At 27.5% G+C, this 17583-nt stretch overlaps 1 protein-coding gene across 1 annotated transcript in view; it reads right to left on the reverse strand.

Moving 5' to 3' along the window:
* LOC142330205 (DNA damage-regulated autophagy modulator protein 1-like) overlaps nucleotides 1–17583 on the reverse strand; it is a 59135-nt gene that overhangs the window by 19464 nt on the left and 22088 nt on the right. The window contains exon 2 of the mRNA XM_075375335.1: nucleotides 12142–12263. Within this exon, the coding sequence (XP_075231450.1) occupies nucleotides 12142–12263 (122 nt within the window). The remainder of the gene's footprint in view (nucleotides 1–12141; nucleotides 12264–17583) is intronic.

A 17583-nucleotide genomic window follows, 5' to 3' on the forward strand; every position in this document is an offset into this window, starting at 1 on the left:
TACTCCGCAGAAGTTAATGCTATAATTAATCAGAATAACTTAAGTTTGATATAGCAACTTAGATTTCCATCTACCTTTTTTTCATCAACACTAATTTATAATGCCTACCAATCTTATTTATTTTGACGGGCAGAAAGTACAAAGTTGTTGAACAAAGTGTATTTATCCTTGTATATTGAAGTTATTGAAATTTTAAACAACAGTCACTTGAATTCGCTTTTGGGCTCACCCTAAGAAAAGAAAGTTGTTTGTTGGAGGAATTCAATTTTGAATAATTAGTTAATAATAAATACGGAATTTTTGTTCCTTATAAACAATTTTTTTGTTATCTTTTAAGTTGTTTTTTTTTTTTTTTTTTTTTTTTTTTTGTAAATATTATAAAAGAAATGATTTAATTTATTACAGGGCACAATTTTTTTTTCTTTTTTTTTATATATTTGTAGATCAAGTAAACATTGTAAATAAATAATTGTCAAAAGATATTGAATAAAACCTATTCATCTTTTAACAATTAGAATCTTAAAGTAATACTTGAAAAAAAAGACATTACAATTAATTAAACGTCAAACAAAAAAATTTTAATTTAACACCAAGAAATTATAATAGAACAATTTAAATAGACTGTACTACAATCGTGAAACGTCTAAAATTTAAATTTAAATTAAAATTCCCAATTTTAACTTAAATTATATACAATCCTGGAAAGAGGAATGTATATAATTATATATACACGTTCATTATACACAATAATAATATAATTTATATACTTAAGTAAAAATCTAAAATAGTTTAAAACGTCTTGTAGAAAATCAATTTATTACGATAAATTTTAGTTTTATCTAAAATTTTCAAACATTTCAAGATGTAATATTGAAGATCTATTACGGTGATTTTTTTTTATTATGTCATATATATTCCACTGTTAATTTAAAATAATAAACAATTTCGAATGGTTACATTTTAGGATACATTATCTTCTTCGTTCTTGCCCGTTTGGATATGGAAACTTCAATTCCTTCTTGTCGATTCTAACGAAGATTCATTCTGAGAAGTAATATCATCAAATACCTCTTCGGTTCTCCCGGAAGAGTTATTTGATGAGTTATTTCGGAAAAATATTCGGGAATATTTTCCCGATTCCAGTTAATGAGCGACTGTCTCGAGTCATCTGGGTAGTATCAATACGTTCTGTCAAGCATGATAATGAAGAAGATCTGTTTAGTGGCTCGATTCCTGCGGTGGAATTTCAAATTCGTAAAATGGTGGAAGGTGGGCGTTATAGTCACAATATGAAAGATGCTGTCTAACAGAATGCGATTCTTTGCTGTTATTCCGTTTTGACTCCAATGATATCTGGACACCACAAATATCTGTATTTTGAAAACAATCCTTTAGAAATCTTCACACCTTCGAATTAAATCACTTATTGAGGTCATTTTATCTTCATCATTCTTCTGCTCTTCCAACATATCTTCATCAAGTTTTAACTGTCTATCGACCGTAAAAGCTTCACGTTCGCGTACAATTAGATCACACTTCTTTAAATGTTTTAAGTATAATTTTTTAAATTTAGATTCTTCGCATTTTCGTTCAAGGCATTTTTTATGTTTATTATAAATAATTATATAATCTTCTTTTATCTTTTCCAGCTTTTTTTTTAATTCACATTCATACTTGATATCAAGGTAATCTTGTTTTGCAAAAGCTGTTACAATTTCCTCCTTAAACGCAGCCAGCTGTTTTTCATAATGAATTTTCATTTTGTTATTTGCCCTAATAAACTCTGAATGTTGCAACTGTTGATCTTGTTTCAGATTTTCATTTTCTTTTCTTAAAAATGCATTATTGTATTCTTGTTTTTCGTATAATTTATCGAAACTTTCTAGTGCAGCCTTCATTTCATCACAGTCTTTATGAGATTCAAAAAAAACTTTATAATCTTTTTCGATTACACTTAATTCTTCGATTCTTTTTTTATCTGAAATTCTTTGGGCATTTAAATTTGCAATTTCAGATTTATAATTGACGATTGCTACCCCTACTGTAGATAATCTGTTAGAACTGACAGTCAACTCGTGTTTCATATCTTTGATTACATTTTCCTGTAGAACGTACTTTTCATTGGCCTCGCATAATTCAGTTTTTAATATTTTTATCTCTTCTTGGAACCGACGATTTTTTTCATTTAAATATTTTACAATATCCGTATTTGAATCTTGAATTCGATTTAATTCAAGAATTTCTGTTTTTAACCTCTTTATGACGGTGTCTTTCTCAGATATTTCTTGAATTAAATTAAACATATCCCCATCAGTATCTAGGCATATTTCTTTAAATTGTTTACTTAATCTATTTTGTCTATTATTAAAGAGTCTCACAGGTTTTGTTAACCAATTAATAAAGTTATTTCTTCTCGACATTTTTCTTTTATTCGTTCTAAAAATTCATACAACGACGGGTAAAAAAATATAATGAATGGAAAAATCTGATGTGGACACCACATGACTTCCTTGTACGCCTATTAAATTACATATACACATTTTTTTTTAAATGAAAATTACATAAAATTTTATTTCATTAATAACTGCTGATATTTTTTCATTTTTTTATTTATTTTTATGGTTATTATTGAATTATTACTTATGGTAAATTTTTTCTGCGATCAGAGGTTAATAATTATTAATAAATAAATATATTTAAATTTTAAAAAAAAAGTTAAAAAAAAAAAAAGGAGATGAAGTCGGATTCTAACCGATGTGCCTTCCCCTTGTAAGATCCAAATATTTCATTAATTAAAATATTATGTAGTTATAACTCGAACCAATGAAAATAATAAACCTTTTATAATATATAGTTGAAGAGCTCTATCGATCCAAAATTTCAACACCCTACGGTCAATTATTTTTGAGTTATGCTAATACATACATACGTATGTATTAGCAGCAGCATGTATTAGCAGCGTATTAGTAGCCGTCTCACCGAAATAGTCAAAATGGATTCAGGGATAGTCAAAATGGATATTTCCGTTGAAATCTGAAAACCGAAATTTTTCGCGATCACAATACTTCCTTGTTTACCTCTTTTTTCCTGTTTAGCCTCCGGTAACTACCGTCTAGATAATAATTCAGAGGATGAATGAGGATGGATATGTATGAGTGTAAATGAAGTGTAGTCTTGTACGTTCTCAGTTCGACCATTCCTGAGATGTGTAGTTAATTGAAACCCAACCACCAAAGAACACCGGTATCCATGATCTAGTATTCAAATCCGTGTAAAATCCTTGTTTAACCTATTCATTTGCTGGCAATTTATTTTAACAAATTTTCTAATCTTTTAATTAATAAAAATAATTTATTCTTCGTTTTATGAAAAAAGGAACTAAGTTTGTGGATTTTACTTATAAAACGTCGTTGTTAAATTTACGTGTAATAAATCTTTAGAATTTTTTATTTTACTTTTGTATCGGTTAGATTAATTTACAGTTTATTTTCATCAAATTTCATCTATCAACTGACTTGTTTACGACCTGAAAATTGTTTTTTACGTAAATTCCTCTGAACGTTTTAGATATACCTGATAAACAAGTAAAGTAACTATACTGTTTATGTTTAAAAACCTAATGAAATAATACAGTGTTTATTTTAACGTAAAATTAAAAATATTTATGCAACGTACATTTTATTATAAATTATATAAAATAATCGCCAAATATTAATTTAAATTGAAAATAACAGTACCAATATATAATTTATAAAATAAAAGAAACCAAAATTGTCTAATCAATCAATACTAACTGAAATATAAATAATTTTTAAAATAAATCTATCCTCTTTCAAAAGTGATGAAAGTTCACGCAAATTTAAAATTCCACCAAAAAATAAAACCGGTTCAGTGTAACTACAAACTAACTTCACTAAATAAAATATAAACCTTTCTGATGCGCTAACATATGATACAACAGGAGGGGGAATCAAAGTAACATGGTGAATAGTAGAGATAGGCTCTTGCACAACCACGCGTATGTGCGTGGTCAGCAGATACATGTTTGCATAGACTACGCGCCTGCAAGTGCTCAGCACTGAACGTGTTAAGAAATTCTGATTTATCTTTAATTACAAGAAATTTTTGAGCTACTTTAAAAAATTGAAATTAGAAATATTGGAGAATTGCAAACTAAAAAATAAAAAAAAAAAAAATGTAAACAACCAAATTTAGCATAATTTAATTTTTGATATACCGCATTCTAAAATTTGACTCCCCACTCTTTCATGATTAGAATAACTCAATGTACTACTAAGTTCAACCCCCTTATGTTTGTGCAGTTTCAAAATTGGTTTGCATCGCCCATCTTAGGTTTATTTGAGAGCTTAAATCGTTTTCCGCCCAACCAGTTTTCATATATTTTAACATTCATTTGCGTTCAAAATCACGATAGTACCAAACCAGAACAAAAGAGCAATGTTTGTCAGCAATGTTTTTTTTCGGCAGTCGTGTTTTTTAATATTTATCTCCTGTTAAACACAAAATTTCATTTTTATTATTTCTGTTTGAATCTTTATCAATATATCTTTATCTGCTTTTAGTATTCAGTTGTATTTAGAATGAAGTGACAATCGGAAGTTAATTTTTCATTGAACTCTTTATATATAAGAGACCAAGATGCAAATACTATGTAAAATTTAATAGGCAAAGCTAAAATTTAATATTAATATCTACTTGCAAAATTTTCTCACAGTTGGTATTTCTGTCTTTACTAAAATATCTTCATTGAATAAAGTGAATTTTTTAAATAGTAAATAACAAATAGATGATGAAATTGTGGGAAGATATTTGTCAATTTGTTAAGAAGATAATGATTACTTAAATAGAGGAAGAATTGAACAAAAGATGCTGAATAGGGATTAATTTTCTGATTCTAAAGAACTAAGACAAGATTCTAACAAAGAAATAGTTGAAGAAGTAGAAGTGACACTGAAATCCAGTAAGAAAGGGATGATTTTAAGAATAAAAGGCAGAAGAATCCATAATATATATTCAAAGTTCAGTTATCAGTTTGAAAATTCTGCTGACGATGTGTAGGATTACATGAAAACTGGTACACATCCATAAAAAAAAAAATTTCTGCTAAAAAATACCTATATTTACTGATCCCACTTTGTCACTTTGGACCAACTGATGAAGTTCAAAACAGTAAAGAACCAATAAAATATTTTTAAAATGTTGTAAATTTTATCAATACTGAAAGGTTATCGGCAAATATACATTACCATTAAATATAGATTTAAAGAAATTTAAATAGAATTTAAAGAGTAGAGTTAATCTATATTTAATTTTTTTTAAATTTAAATATAGATTAACTCTACTCTTTCATATTCAATGAACAAACTGTACACTTTGTTTAGCATCTACCGGTATATTTTAACCATCACAAAATAAAATAAAATAATCAATCAATGACAAACAGTTTTGAGATTAGGATATATTTTAACTGAAAATTCATATTTATATAAAACATAAATTACATCTGTTATATTTCAATTATTCTATTTATATGCTTGATGCAAATTTAACACAAAACATCTGTACCCTTCAACTATTTTAAACTAATACACTTAAGATAAAAAAATGTAAATACCTAAAAAGCAATTAAATCTAAAAAATATGCATTTTAATAACTGTCGGATTAGTTTTGAGAATTTGTGAGTAAATGATGTGTGATTAATAAAACAGTTTTAATGAAAAGAAAGATTAATGATAAAGGTATGATTTTTTTAGATATGATTCTGTATCATATCTAAAAATCTTGCAGGTAAACTTCTCAGGAAACTGGTGTTTCTCTTGGAAATTAAATAGAGTGGTTAGGATATTAAGAAAAAGTTATTTAATCATTCAAAAGTGTATTAAAATAATATCAAATACAAATTTCTCTGGAGGTTAATTTAATGTACTGCAATTCACATGTAGTAAGGGACTTGTTTAACAATAATAAATTAATTAAGATCTAAGATTTAGATTGAGGATATTTATGAGTAGTGCAAACAAGACCAGGAGATTCTGATTGCTCCTCCTCATGAAAATCTTTGAGAAATCTGTAGTATTTAAAAAAGTTTTTTTTTAGAGATACATGATTAGGTGTAATTATTAAAATCCAAAATAATTTTTAAAAACTATCATCAGATTTTCAGGTACTAAAATATGTTATTTTATTAACTTGAAATTCAAGTTTTTTAGGGATAAAATTATTATTAAGTTCACATTAACTTAATTGTATGTTTTTGAAAGGTTTTAAATCCTTCATGTGCTACTTTTATATCAGTATTTACTGAATCTATATGCAAATAAGCCTATTAAGCATAAAATTTCAATACACTGTACACAGAAATATATTTACTGTCTGATAACATCAGGGAACTAAACCATTTGGCTCAAGTTAAACATGAATAAGTAGAACTTGCACATATACAGTCAAGATAGTTTGGTTATCTTGCCAGAATAATGGAAATGGAATGAATGCTCAGACAGATTTATCAGGCTAGAAAAAGTGAGTGAAACCTAGATAGAAGCTCAGAATGAGACAACCAGATAACAACCAGAACACATTAAAAAGACGAAAAAGAGATTATAGTGAAGCCAGAACTTTGGTAGTATCAGAAGAATGCCAAACTCTCTACACTCCTACTCCTAGTAATATAAAATATGAGTTAAAGGGTACACACTCAGTACTCAAAATATAATAAAATAATGCAATTTTTCATTTATTTAAACAGCATTTACTTTTTTTCTTGCTGTTTAAATTTATTTTCATTAAGTATTTGATAACAATAACTGTCAAAATACCAAAATACATATAAAGTTTCTATATAATCAGTAACACTGATAAAAATATAAAGAAAAAATTAATGAGATTAGGAAAAAAATAATTTAAAGAAAAAACTGATAAATTACTAATAAATTAAGTGGTAACAAAGAATTTTATAGATAATAATATTACATACTGAATTTAGTGCTTAAAAATGCAAAAAAGTTTAAAATATGTTTTATATTTTTTAAAGTTATTTGCAAAGATCTTAAAAAAAAAAAGATAAGTTGAATTGTTTTAAATGACATGTTTTACACTAGAGATATGCAGCAACAATATTAATTGATTTTTCCTTGTTTCAAAATTGTATAGCCAATTCAATAAATAATATATTAAAAAAAAAGTTCTAGGAGTCCTTGTGCAGAAACTTGCTATTCTTAAGAATGGTTACATTTTTTTTGGAAGTGATTTTGACAAAAAATAATACAGTATGGAACTAAAAATAATTTTAATATTTAATATGTAAATAAAATAATTAGATGACACAATTTTTTGGTTGATATGTTCACTTTTATTCACTAATTAAAATTAAAAAGAAAATAAACGAAAATTTTCTTCAATTTAGGTAATTTAAAAGCATCATAACTTGATTATTTTTTATCATAAAGAACAAAAGAAACAGGCAATATTTTAAGCTTGTAAAATCAACAATTTTTTAGATGTTTACTAAGAGACCCCATTTTACTCCCTTTTCCTTCCTTCCAACCCCTTAAAAAACAGTCTTTATGTAGGACTCTTCACTATATAATAAATAAGTAAAATTAATATATCAAGCAACATGTTAATAACCCCTGATTATTTCCCTATTACACTCTCTGTTTAGTCTTTAATTTTACTGTTTTAGCCTCTGGAACCACCATAAGGTATTACTTCAAAGGATGAATGAAAATGATATGTATGAATGTAAATGAAGAGTAGTCTTGTACAGTCTCATGTTGACCATTTGTAGTAAGGCAATTACTTTTATACGGATTTAAATACTAGATCATGAATACCGGGTTCTTTGGTGGTTGGGTTTCAAATAACCTCATATCTCAGAAATGGTTAACCTGAGACTGAACAAGTCTGCACTTCATCTACATTAATACATATCATCCTCATTCATCCTCTGAAATAACATTTTACGGTGGTTCCAGAGACTAAACAGAAAAAGAGAGAGAGAGGTTGACCATTCCTGAGATGTGTGATTAATTAAAACCCAACCACAAAGGAATTCTGGTAGCCACGATCTAGTATTCAAATCTGTATAAAAGTAACCATAGAACCCTTGAACCTTAGAATTCTTGACTTCAAAATCAGCTGATTTGCGATGACGAGTTCACCACTAAACCAACCCGGTGGGTCTCTCGGTTTGATCTAGTTTCTCTGTACTTCATCAGGTTGCCAAAAACTATTACTGTACTTTAAAGCAGTGTAAATATAAAAGATGAACTACATTTTTAGTACATAAAAACAATTAATCTGATATGTTTGTGTTATTCAAAGATTAAATACATTACGCACTAAACAAAACCAACAAACCAGAATTAGAACAAGAAGTTACTTTAAACAGATGAATTATGATGAACAAAAAGAAGAATTACTGAAATACGCTTTGAAAATTCATATTTAGTAAAATTCAAAATTAAAAAAAAATGTTTCATTAAGAGAAGCATGTGATACTTGCAAGTGCTATACTTGGGTAAAGCATGAAAAGCTTTACCCAAGTATAGCACTTTTGCAAATAGTATACTATAAATAATTTTTTTGATTTTTTGTTTACATTTTTAATTATAGGCTAAGTAAATTTAAAAAGTACACAACTGTAAAATTTAATTTATCATTTATTTAATTTTAAAATTATAAATAATTAAGAGCTCCCTTTTGAAATAATCAGATTCTTTCTTCCAAAAGAATTTCTGGTGATAATTAGCATCATTTTCTTGAATGGAGTTTGCTCATCTTAAAAAGGTTTAAAACCCATTAAGTATATAATCAAATAACATACTCATTCTATGTTGTATTTTATCATTTAATGTTTCTGTTAAATTTTATGGTTTGTGAATTTCACATTACGAAAATATGTTGAAATCTTGGTTTTTATGTGTTACATGTAAAATCTGTATGTTGCGGTTAATATCATTGAATATATGCCTTATTTCTATGAGATGATATGTAAAATTTTAATTTATTGAAGTACACAGAGCCTGAAATTTTCCTTACCCCTGTAGATATGTAGTATCTGTCCAGTTTATGCAATATAATTTTATATTCTATAAAAATAAATAAATTAAAATTGCAATGATTTTGTACAATCACTGCGTTTTAATTTACATACTATTAGATTTTTATAACTGCTAATGTTTAGTATGATATTCTCTCTATTTTTCTTTGAAAGCTACTGGTAACTTTCTGCTGTTCACCATATTTAGTTTTTTTTTTAATTTAGAGAACTATTCGTTTTGCATTGCCATGGTAAAAGGTATCTTTTACAAGTATCAATACATTAATGTATTTTGCAGGCATTTTTTTATTTGTGTATTTGTTTTAAGTATTAAAAAAATTCTTTAGAATGTAAATAGGAGAACTTAAAGAATTACCGAATCATTTAAAAATTCTTCCCACCAATTTATTTGAAGTACAATTAAAAAATTTTGTTTTACAGAAACAAATTTGCTACCAATAAATTTTTAAAAGTATTAATTAAAAAAAACCTTTAATTTTCTACATCCTGTTCAGTATGTACATAAATAATTTTCATTAATGCCTTCTGAATTGTGAATTATCACAGTTTTCCTACTGTTTTACCATTTAACTGTTATATTACAGTTTCCCTTGGGAAATCTATCCAGGTAAATACTAAGACAGTTCCTTAATATGTGGAATAGCATATCACCCATTCTAACATAATCTATATTATTATTATTATTAAAGATAATAAAAGATTTTTATTTATTTAATGCTTACTGGGTAATGTGAAACATTTATTTTTCAATGTTAAAAATTTAATTTGTTATTATTTTACTAAATCATACTCTGCTAATGTATTGTGCATGATTTAAGAATGGTGTCCATTTCTGATATAAAGTGTTAATGTCCAGATTTGTTAGTGTTAGTTAAATTGTTAAAATTAGAAGTATTAGAATTTATGTTGTATAGATTTTCTTATGCTTTTATCTTGTCATTTTGTAGGCAGATGGATTTTAATAATTTATGACAATCAATTAAGAAACATTGGAGTTTGGCCATTTTTAAACTCTGTAATATGACAATTAGAAAGAATTTGTTTTTAAAAATATTTTTCTTTGCCTTTTATAATCTGTTTAATGTTTTTAATTTTGATTTTGATTGGAAAATACAATCGTACATTTCAAGTACATAAATTTTAATATTATGAAGTAAGTAGATACTGTTGACTAATATGATTATTCATTTGGTTATAAGTTTTATATTACATACTTATGCAACTTTCTGATATATTTATTACTTATGAAACACAAAAGAACAAGACAAACTTCAGTGTATAATTTTCTTATCTCATTAAAAGTAAATTTGTATAACTGATTACTCATCTCTATTATCATATTCAAATACAGTTTTTTTTTACCATTGCTTTTATTTTAGTGCAATATAAATAAATATGAAATTATCTAATAAATGTATAACCGTACATTTAATATGAAATTTTCTTTGTTTTGGGTTTTTTAATTGTTATTTTGTTGTTTTAGAATGTGATCCCACCTTGTAATAAAAGCAGAGAGAGCATAACATTACAAAATTACATAAACTCAATAATGACAAATATACTTAAAATATTTTTTATCCAGTCAAAAATTCTCAATTTTTAGAAAAACGATTTATATCTGCTTACCGCACCCATTTCACCAGAAGATTACATGGAAAATTCAAATATCTATGTCTTATAGTAGCTCGCACAAATATATCAAATATGCACAATAGAAATCTCACCCAAAACACAAAACAAAAACACAAAATGGAAAAGTGAAGAAAATGAAATATAAAATAGCTTTCAGAATAATGTACAAAGCAAAACAAACCACTACACAAAATCACAGTACTCAGTGTAAATAATGTTACAGTAAACATATACAGTTAAATAAAAATATTAGACTTAAAACTAACACAAATTCTTCAAGCACCAAAAACCTCATGGAAGCAAAATATAAATACATTAACATTAACAAAACCTAAATATTCTAAAATTGATAAAATTCCATTTAATTAATATGAAATAAAATCTTTTGAAGAAAAGCTTTAGAAACCAGCTTTCAGTTAGACTAAAAAAAAGTTGACTTGAGGGTTCAACTTTTTTCAGTGCATGAGGGTTCAAAGAATGCACTGGAACATGACAGGTGGAGAACTCCAGTGGTGAACAAATTATCCTAAATAATCCCAGTGCCGGATTTACCTTGGACGAGGCCCCAAGCAAATCGATATTTTTGAGGCCCCCTTCAAAAATGGTTTACATGACAAACCAATTTAAAAATATACTGTCATTATAATCTATGCTATAAATATAAATGAAGCTTTTACATAATTGAAGATAGCAATTACAATTATAGATAAGTTATAAAAGTAATACATAAAGTATTATAAATATATTCTTTATTTTTTGTTAATTTTACTTTTATTTTTCAAAATTTTTTACTTCGAGGCCCCTATCAAAATGAGGCCTCAAGCAGCTGCTTGTTTTGCTTTATGGTAAATCCTGTACTGAATAATCCTATGATGCTGACACTCATGTGCAAGAAACAAAAATGTATGGACAAGTTACTATCAATTAATTGATTTATTAATATTTCAAAAGTCTTTAGAATCAAAGTGCAGTTTTATTCAACTATGACTATAGGTAGGTAGATAGTTGCATGTCTAGTTTATGTAATTATGACAAATGACAGATAATTAATTGCATTACATCCAAAGATTATGAAGAAAGAATTAGTTATTACCAAAAAAGAGAATATTAACGAGAAAACATGTTAAAACAGAATTTGTGTGACTAAATCTTAATTTTATTAATCTTCCAAATGATAAAGCAACTGCTTAACAATTATGGTAACAGAGGCACATTTTATCAGAACAAATCCAATATAAAAAGATTATACTGAATTTTATTGAATTTATGTTTGAACAAATGTTTGATTTTTCATTTAGATTCAAATTTTGGAAATACACATCGTGAAGTAAATTTTTTTCTTTTGAATTAATGCAGTGGTACCTAACTGCAATTTTATAACTATAACATTGAAAAATTACCATCCGATGTAAGCAATAGAGATTACATAGAAGTGCTAGCAGATTGACAAGAAAACCAAAAAAGCAGCTTTCTGGAGGTATTGTTCCGGTATCACTGATAGCTGGAAAGAATGGATATACATGATCTTGGCCCACAGCTATTAAATACCTGAAACAATTTTAAAAAGATATTTTATTCTAATTTTCATAAAAATATAAAACTATATATAGCATAAATTTACTTTATAAATACTTAATATAAAAAATAAATAATCGATGGAATTATTACCTGTAAGAGATTCAGAACAGTAAATGATGATAAGTGTTTATCAACTAATGTATCTCAGCCCATACCAGCCTCCAAGCCAATTGACCAACTTCTGAGTTTGGTTCATTTGCAACTGGTCAAGAGGATGAAGAGATGTAATTACCAAAAATCCAATATCTCAAAATTTTATTCAAAGAATAGAACAACTTTTTTTCATAATTCAATTCCTCTTAATATAATAACACTTTTATCAACAGTGCATTAAGTGTAGTATTTATTAACCCTGTAAATGTTTGTAGCAAATAAACAATATTATTTATATTGGTATATACTAGCTGATGAAATTATTAAAGCTAAGGGCTTATTAATCATTTTTCTCCAAAGCAGTAATCTGCTGAGGGGAAAACAAGTTGCATAACTCTGGTTTACTTTATGCATCTCCTTGCCAGATTTTTTTCTCTATTCAGCATATCTTCTTTAAAGAATGGTTAATAGATATTGTTCAACACAGTTATTAAATCAGAAAATGCTTTTCAGTTAATCTGTAATGAAATACCACTAAGGAAGAACTCCACTATCATATTCCAGTAGGTAATCATATTGCTCAAAATTGTTCTTTCACTTTGTTAATTTCAAGTCCATTCAAGTACTGTTTGCTAAGTATTATATCAACCATTCTAATATTTCATAGCATTTCATATCAAACTCTTTTTTAGATTTTTTGCTCAGGCTTTACCAAGCTGGGATGAAGCAATCTTAGAATAAAATAAAATATTTAAATGTCTTAATAGTTAATTAAACTTTCTATTTCTGTTTAGCCTCCGGAACCACTGTAAGGTATTACTTCAGAGGATGAACGAGGATGGTATGTATGAAATGTAAATGAAATGTAGTCTTAACAGCCTCAGGTCAACCATTCCTGAGATGTGTGGTAATTGAAACCCAACCACCAAAGAACACCAGTACCCATGACCTAGTATTGAAATCAATATAAAAGTAACTGTCTTTACTAGGATTTGAACCTTAGAACTCTCCACTTCAAAATCAGCTGATTTGCGATGATGAGTTCACTACTAGACCAACCCATGGGTTATTTTAATTAAACTGTTTAGTGCCAACTGTTACTGGGGAATTTTGAGGTTCAGAGGAGAGTATATTATTTTGTTTTATCTCTTTTATGCTTTATGGCATATGTTTATTTATTTCTGTTTTCCTTATTTAGCTTTTACAGTAAATGTTAACAGTATAATGGTATACACTGATGTATTATTCTTTACTTTTCAGAAGAGGCTATTTAGGAAGCTTTCTGCTTCCTTTCACTAATCTCTTACCAGTTACTTTTTATTGAATCTTTTTTATTTGATCTCTTACAATTCTTCAAGAAAGTCAGTGAATGAAGGTTTCTGAATTTCTTAAATGATGCCTTTTTCATGTATACCATCTTAATCAATTGATTTTTCTGTAGCTTTTGCAGTCTACTCATCACCTTTCTTGAAAATGCAGTAATTGCTGTTTGCTCAAAAGCTTCATCACCCTAGAAAGTATGTGTAGCTTGCAGGAAATACCTTAACTACTTTAACACGAATTATAACTTCTCATCAATTTGGCTATAACACTTTCTGTTTCCTCCATTGAGTGCAGTAGCATTTCCTCCACTCTGAGTTTATCTCAATCTTATAACAGATTTCTCTGTTTTAAACACTTACCTGTTTTCTTATTTTTTCCTGTTTAGCCTCCAGAAATCACCATCAGGTATTACTTCAGAAGATGAATCAGGATGATATGTATGACTGTAAGTGAAGTGCAGTCTTGTACAGTCTCAAGTCGACTGTTCATGAGATATGTGGTTAATTGAAACCCAACCATCAAAGAACACCGGTATTTATGATCTAGTATTCAGATTGGTATAAAAGCAACTGCCTTTACTAGAATTTGAATGTTGTAACTCTCAACTTCGAAATCAGCTGATTTGCGAAGACATGTTCACCACTGCACCAACCCGGTGAGTTTAAACAGTTACCATGTTAATTTAAATTAACTGTCACCCAAAATGCAGGTTTAGATTACCAACAGTACAATCTTCTTATTATCTTAGCGGTAATAATCTTGGACCATCAATAAACAGAAAGACCATCAGAAAATTAATCTGATAACAAAAGCTTCAGTCATTTTGGGAGCTATATTGTCCTTGTATTTTTATACATTTCAAATAAACAGATAAATATATTTATTTTATGTTAAATAATATACAAGATAGAAACACTACAACTTTTATAGTAACATTAGACACTAAATATTAAACACCAGAACCAAACAAAAACACTTGGAGCCAGAAGTTCGATTTATTTTCCTTCATACCAATTAATAAATGAAACATGAATTGAGAGTAATCAATAAATAAAAAATTAGTAAAGAAACAATAAAATACATCAGAAATGGATATCAAGAGTAAAATAAACTTGCTTTATTTCATTAATTTAGTAATGTTTTGAATGAGAACTAAACAAGATTATGTACCAAAAAGGTAGTAATAAATTGTTATGCATTTACAGGCTATAAAAAAGTAAGTTATAAATATGACATATTATGTATATTTTTATTTCTGACAATTAAAATTTTATAATCAGTCATTCTTAAGTTAAAATAGTATTGATACAAATTAATACTGATTCAGCTATATGAAGCTAACAAATAAATAAGTCTGCTACAGATTTAAATAATTTTGAAGGCATTAATTAATGTTGATTTAATATTTAACTATGCAAAGAAGTGTGTAGAATATTCAGATGTATTGAACTGAAACTTCAAACTCATCTATAGAATAGCATTAATGATGTAAAATTAATAGTTTATTTTAATTTTGAATAAATTGGTCAAAAAATCTTTTAGATTTTAGGTAATTTTAGATAATTAAGATATTTAGGTTTAAAGAATTGAGCCCATTAAAGGCAAAAGGTACAACAGGGTCTCAAAACTGTTTCTGGGAATTTCTTTAATTAAAATGCAAACTAGAAGCATTTGTAAGATGATCCAAAGGATTATTGGATGGATCTATTTCCCTTTAGGACACATCTCTTTTTGCATGTATCTACATTTTTTCTTTGTTTTATAATTTAATTTTTTGTATTGTTTTTCAGTTTTTAATAGGTTTCAATTTTTTTTTTGTATTTATCATTTCAGTAATACAGTTGTTTGTTTAACAATCAGATATATGTACATGTAAAATTTCTCTGTATATTTAGTGATTTTTTTGTTAAAGATTTTGTTAAAAGTAATTTGCTTTGCTCTAAACCATAAATATTTTGAACTTTTACAACATAAAAATCTTACATCTTGATAATGCAACACAAGATATAAATATTAAAAATTATAAATACTACTGACGAAAAAACAATTGCTCTTTTTGTTCTGGTTTGGTTACATCGTGATTTTATATTATACTAGCAAATACCCCATTTGAATTTTGAAAATCAGAAGACTGGTTGTGAAGATACAACATTTCCGAATAACTGTGATCTGTTAGATCGAGGGTATACCTGACACAAGAAAAAGTTAAGCCTTCAACCTACTAACAAATGCCCCATCTGAGTTTTGAAAATCAGACAATTGTTTGCAGAGATATTATAAGAGCACCTCATTGCACTTCCCAAGACAGCGCCCCAGGGGCATCCTGTTTGTTACAAATTGATGTCACCATTAGCCTCACATGCAATCCTCTTCAGGAAGCTCATTATTATTAAACAGAAATTTTGTAAATTTATTTGATATTATTTTATTTTATATAACGTAAATTTAATTCTACTATTTTTGTAATATTATTCATTAGATTCATTCAGTTCAAACCCAACTGACACACTGATAGAGGCTCACAATTCACAATTCACTATTTCAATTCATTAAAGTTTGTGCTTCAACCAGTAAATCTCCACTACTATATATATATATACAGATATATATTGATTTATATATATATATATCCTATGACACTCCTGGTAACGTAAGGATTCCAATGTGAGGCCTTATATCTAAATCGGTTCAGCCGTTGAGCTGCTACGGTGGAATAAACATACTTACATACATACAAACATACACCCTAAATACATTACACTACTTTTTGGGCAGTCGTGTAAAAAAAAAAGGTAAAGGATTAAACTATAAGTAAAGAAATTCTGGAAGGAAATCTTGACTAAGAAAAAAAATCAAGTTTGTGTTTGGAGAATACTGTAATTAAACAAAAAGATAAAATAAAGTTCTGAAAAGATCTGATTTCCTATACAATATCTTTATAGGAAATAAGATTCCTATAATGGAGGTAAATGAACAAATAACTGTACAACTTGACTTCTTGACTAGCATTGGTTTGGCTGGAATGTAAATCTCTGTTGAAATGGTAGGGATTAATTGATATGGGAAGGAGTAGATGCATACAATTTATAAAGGGAATTTAATTTTATATGCAGGAATACAAAAGCCTCAGCATTTTAAAACCAATTTAAGACAATTTCTAATTAGGTTTGTAACTTTTTTAGTGAGTCCCCCTTAGTGAGTTTTTGCCAGGAAACCTCTCACACCCAGTAACATGGGCTGCTGGGCGTCTGGCAGCAGATTTTTCCTCCTCCCACGGAAAGAAAAAAAGTCTGTAACAAATTTTACAATCTGATAATAAAATTCTAGGTTGAGAAATCAATTACAACAGGTCTCAGTTTGGTTTCTTTAATGGTTAAGAAATTAGGTTTTTTCATTATGTTGATAGGTTTCAGAGAAAAATTATACTTAAAGAATTTCCTATAGGATTTAGTGAAGAAAAGGTATCAAACTACCACATATCATTAAAATCACCCTGGTAAATTGTAAAAATAGACATGTTTTACAAAACTTTCAGCCTTTTACATAATAACAACTGATGATTCTTTTTCATATGCTAAAGTATTATGTTATGCAATATAAAAAGTAGTTCTGGTGTCTATCAGATTTGATACAAGAGAATATTCTTATTTTTTTAATAATATTTTTTTGGCAAACACTGCACATTAACCAATAAAAACAGAAAAATAAGATTTACTAATTTTCTTAGTCAATATGAATCATATTTACTCCTACCAAACAAAGCCCAGAGCAAGTATAACAGTGTGTACAATGAAAATAAAATCTTGCTTGCACGAGGCAGACAATCGTTGTGCAGGGCACAGTACACATTATATTACTCTTTCTCGTAAGATTA

This window comes from Lycorma delicatula, chromosome 9, assembly GCF_047948215.1.
Source record: "Lycorma delicatula isolate Av1 chromosome 9, ASM4794821v1, whole genome shotgun sequence".
Taxonomy (NCBI): Eukaryota; Metazoa; Arthropoda; class Insecta; order Hemiptera; family Fulgoridae; genus Lycorma; species Lycorma delicatula.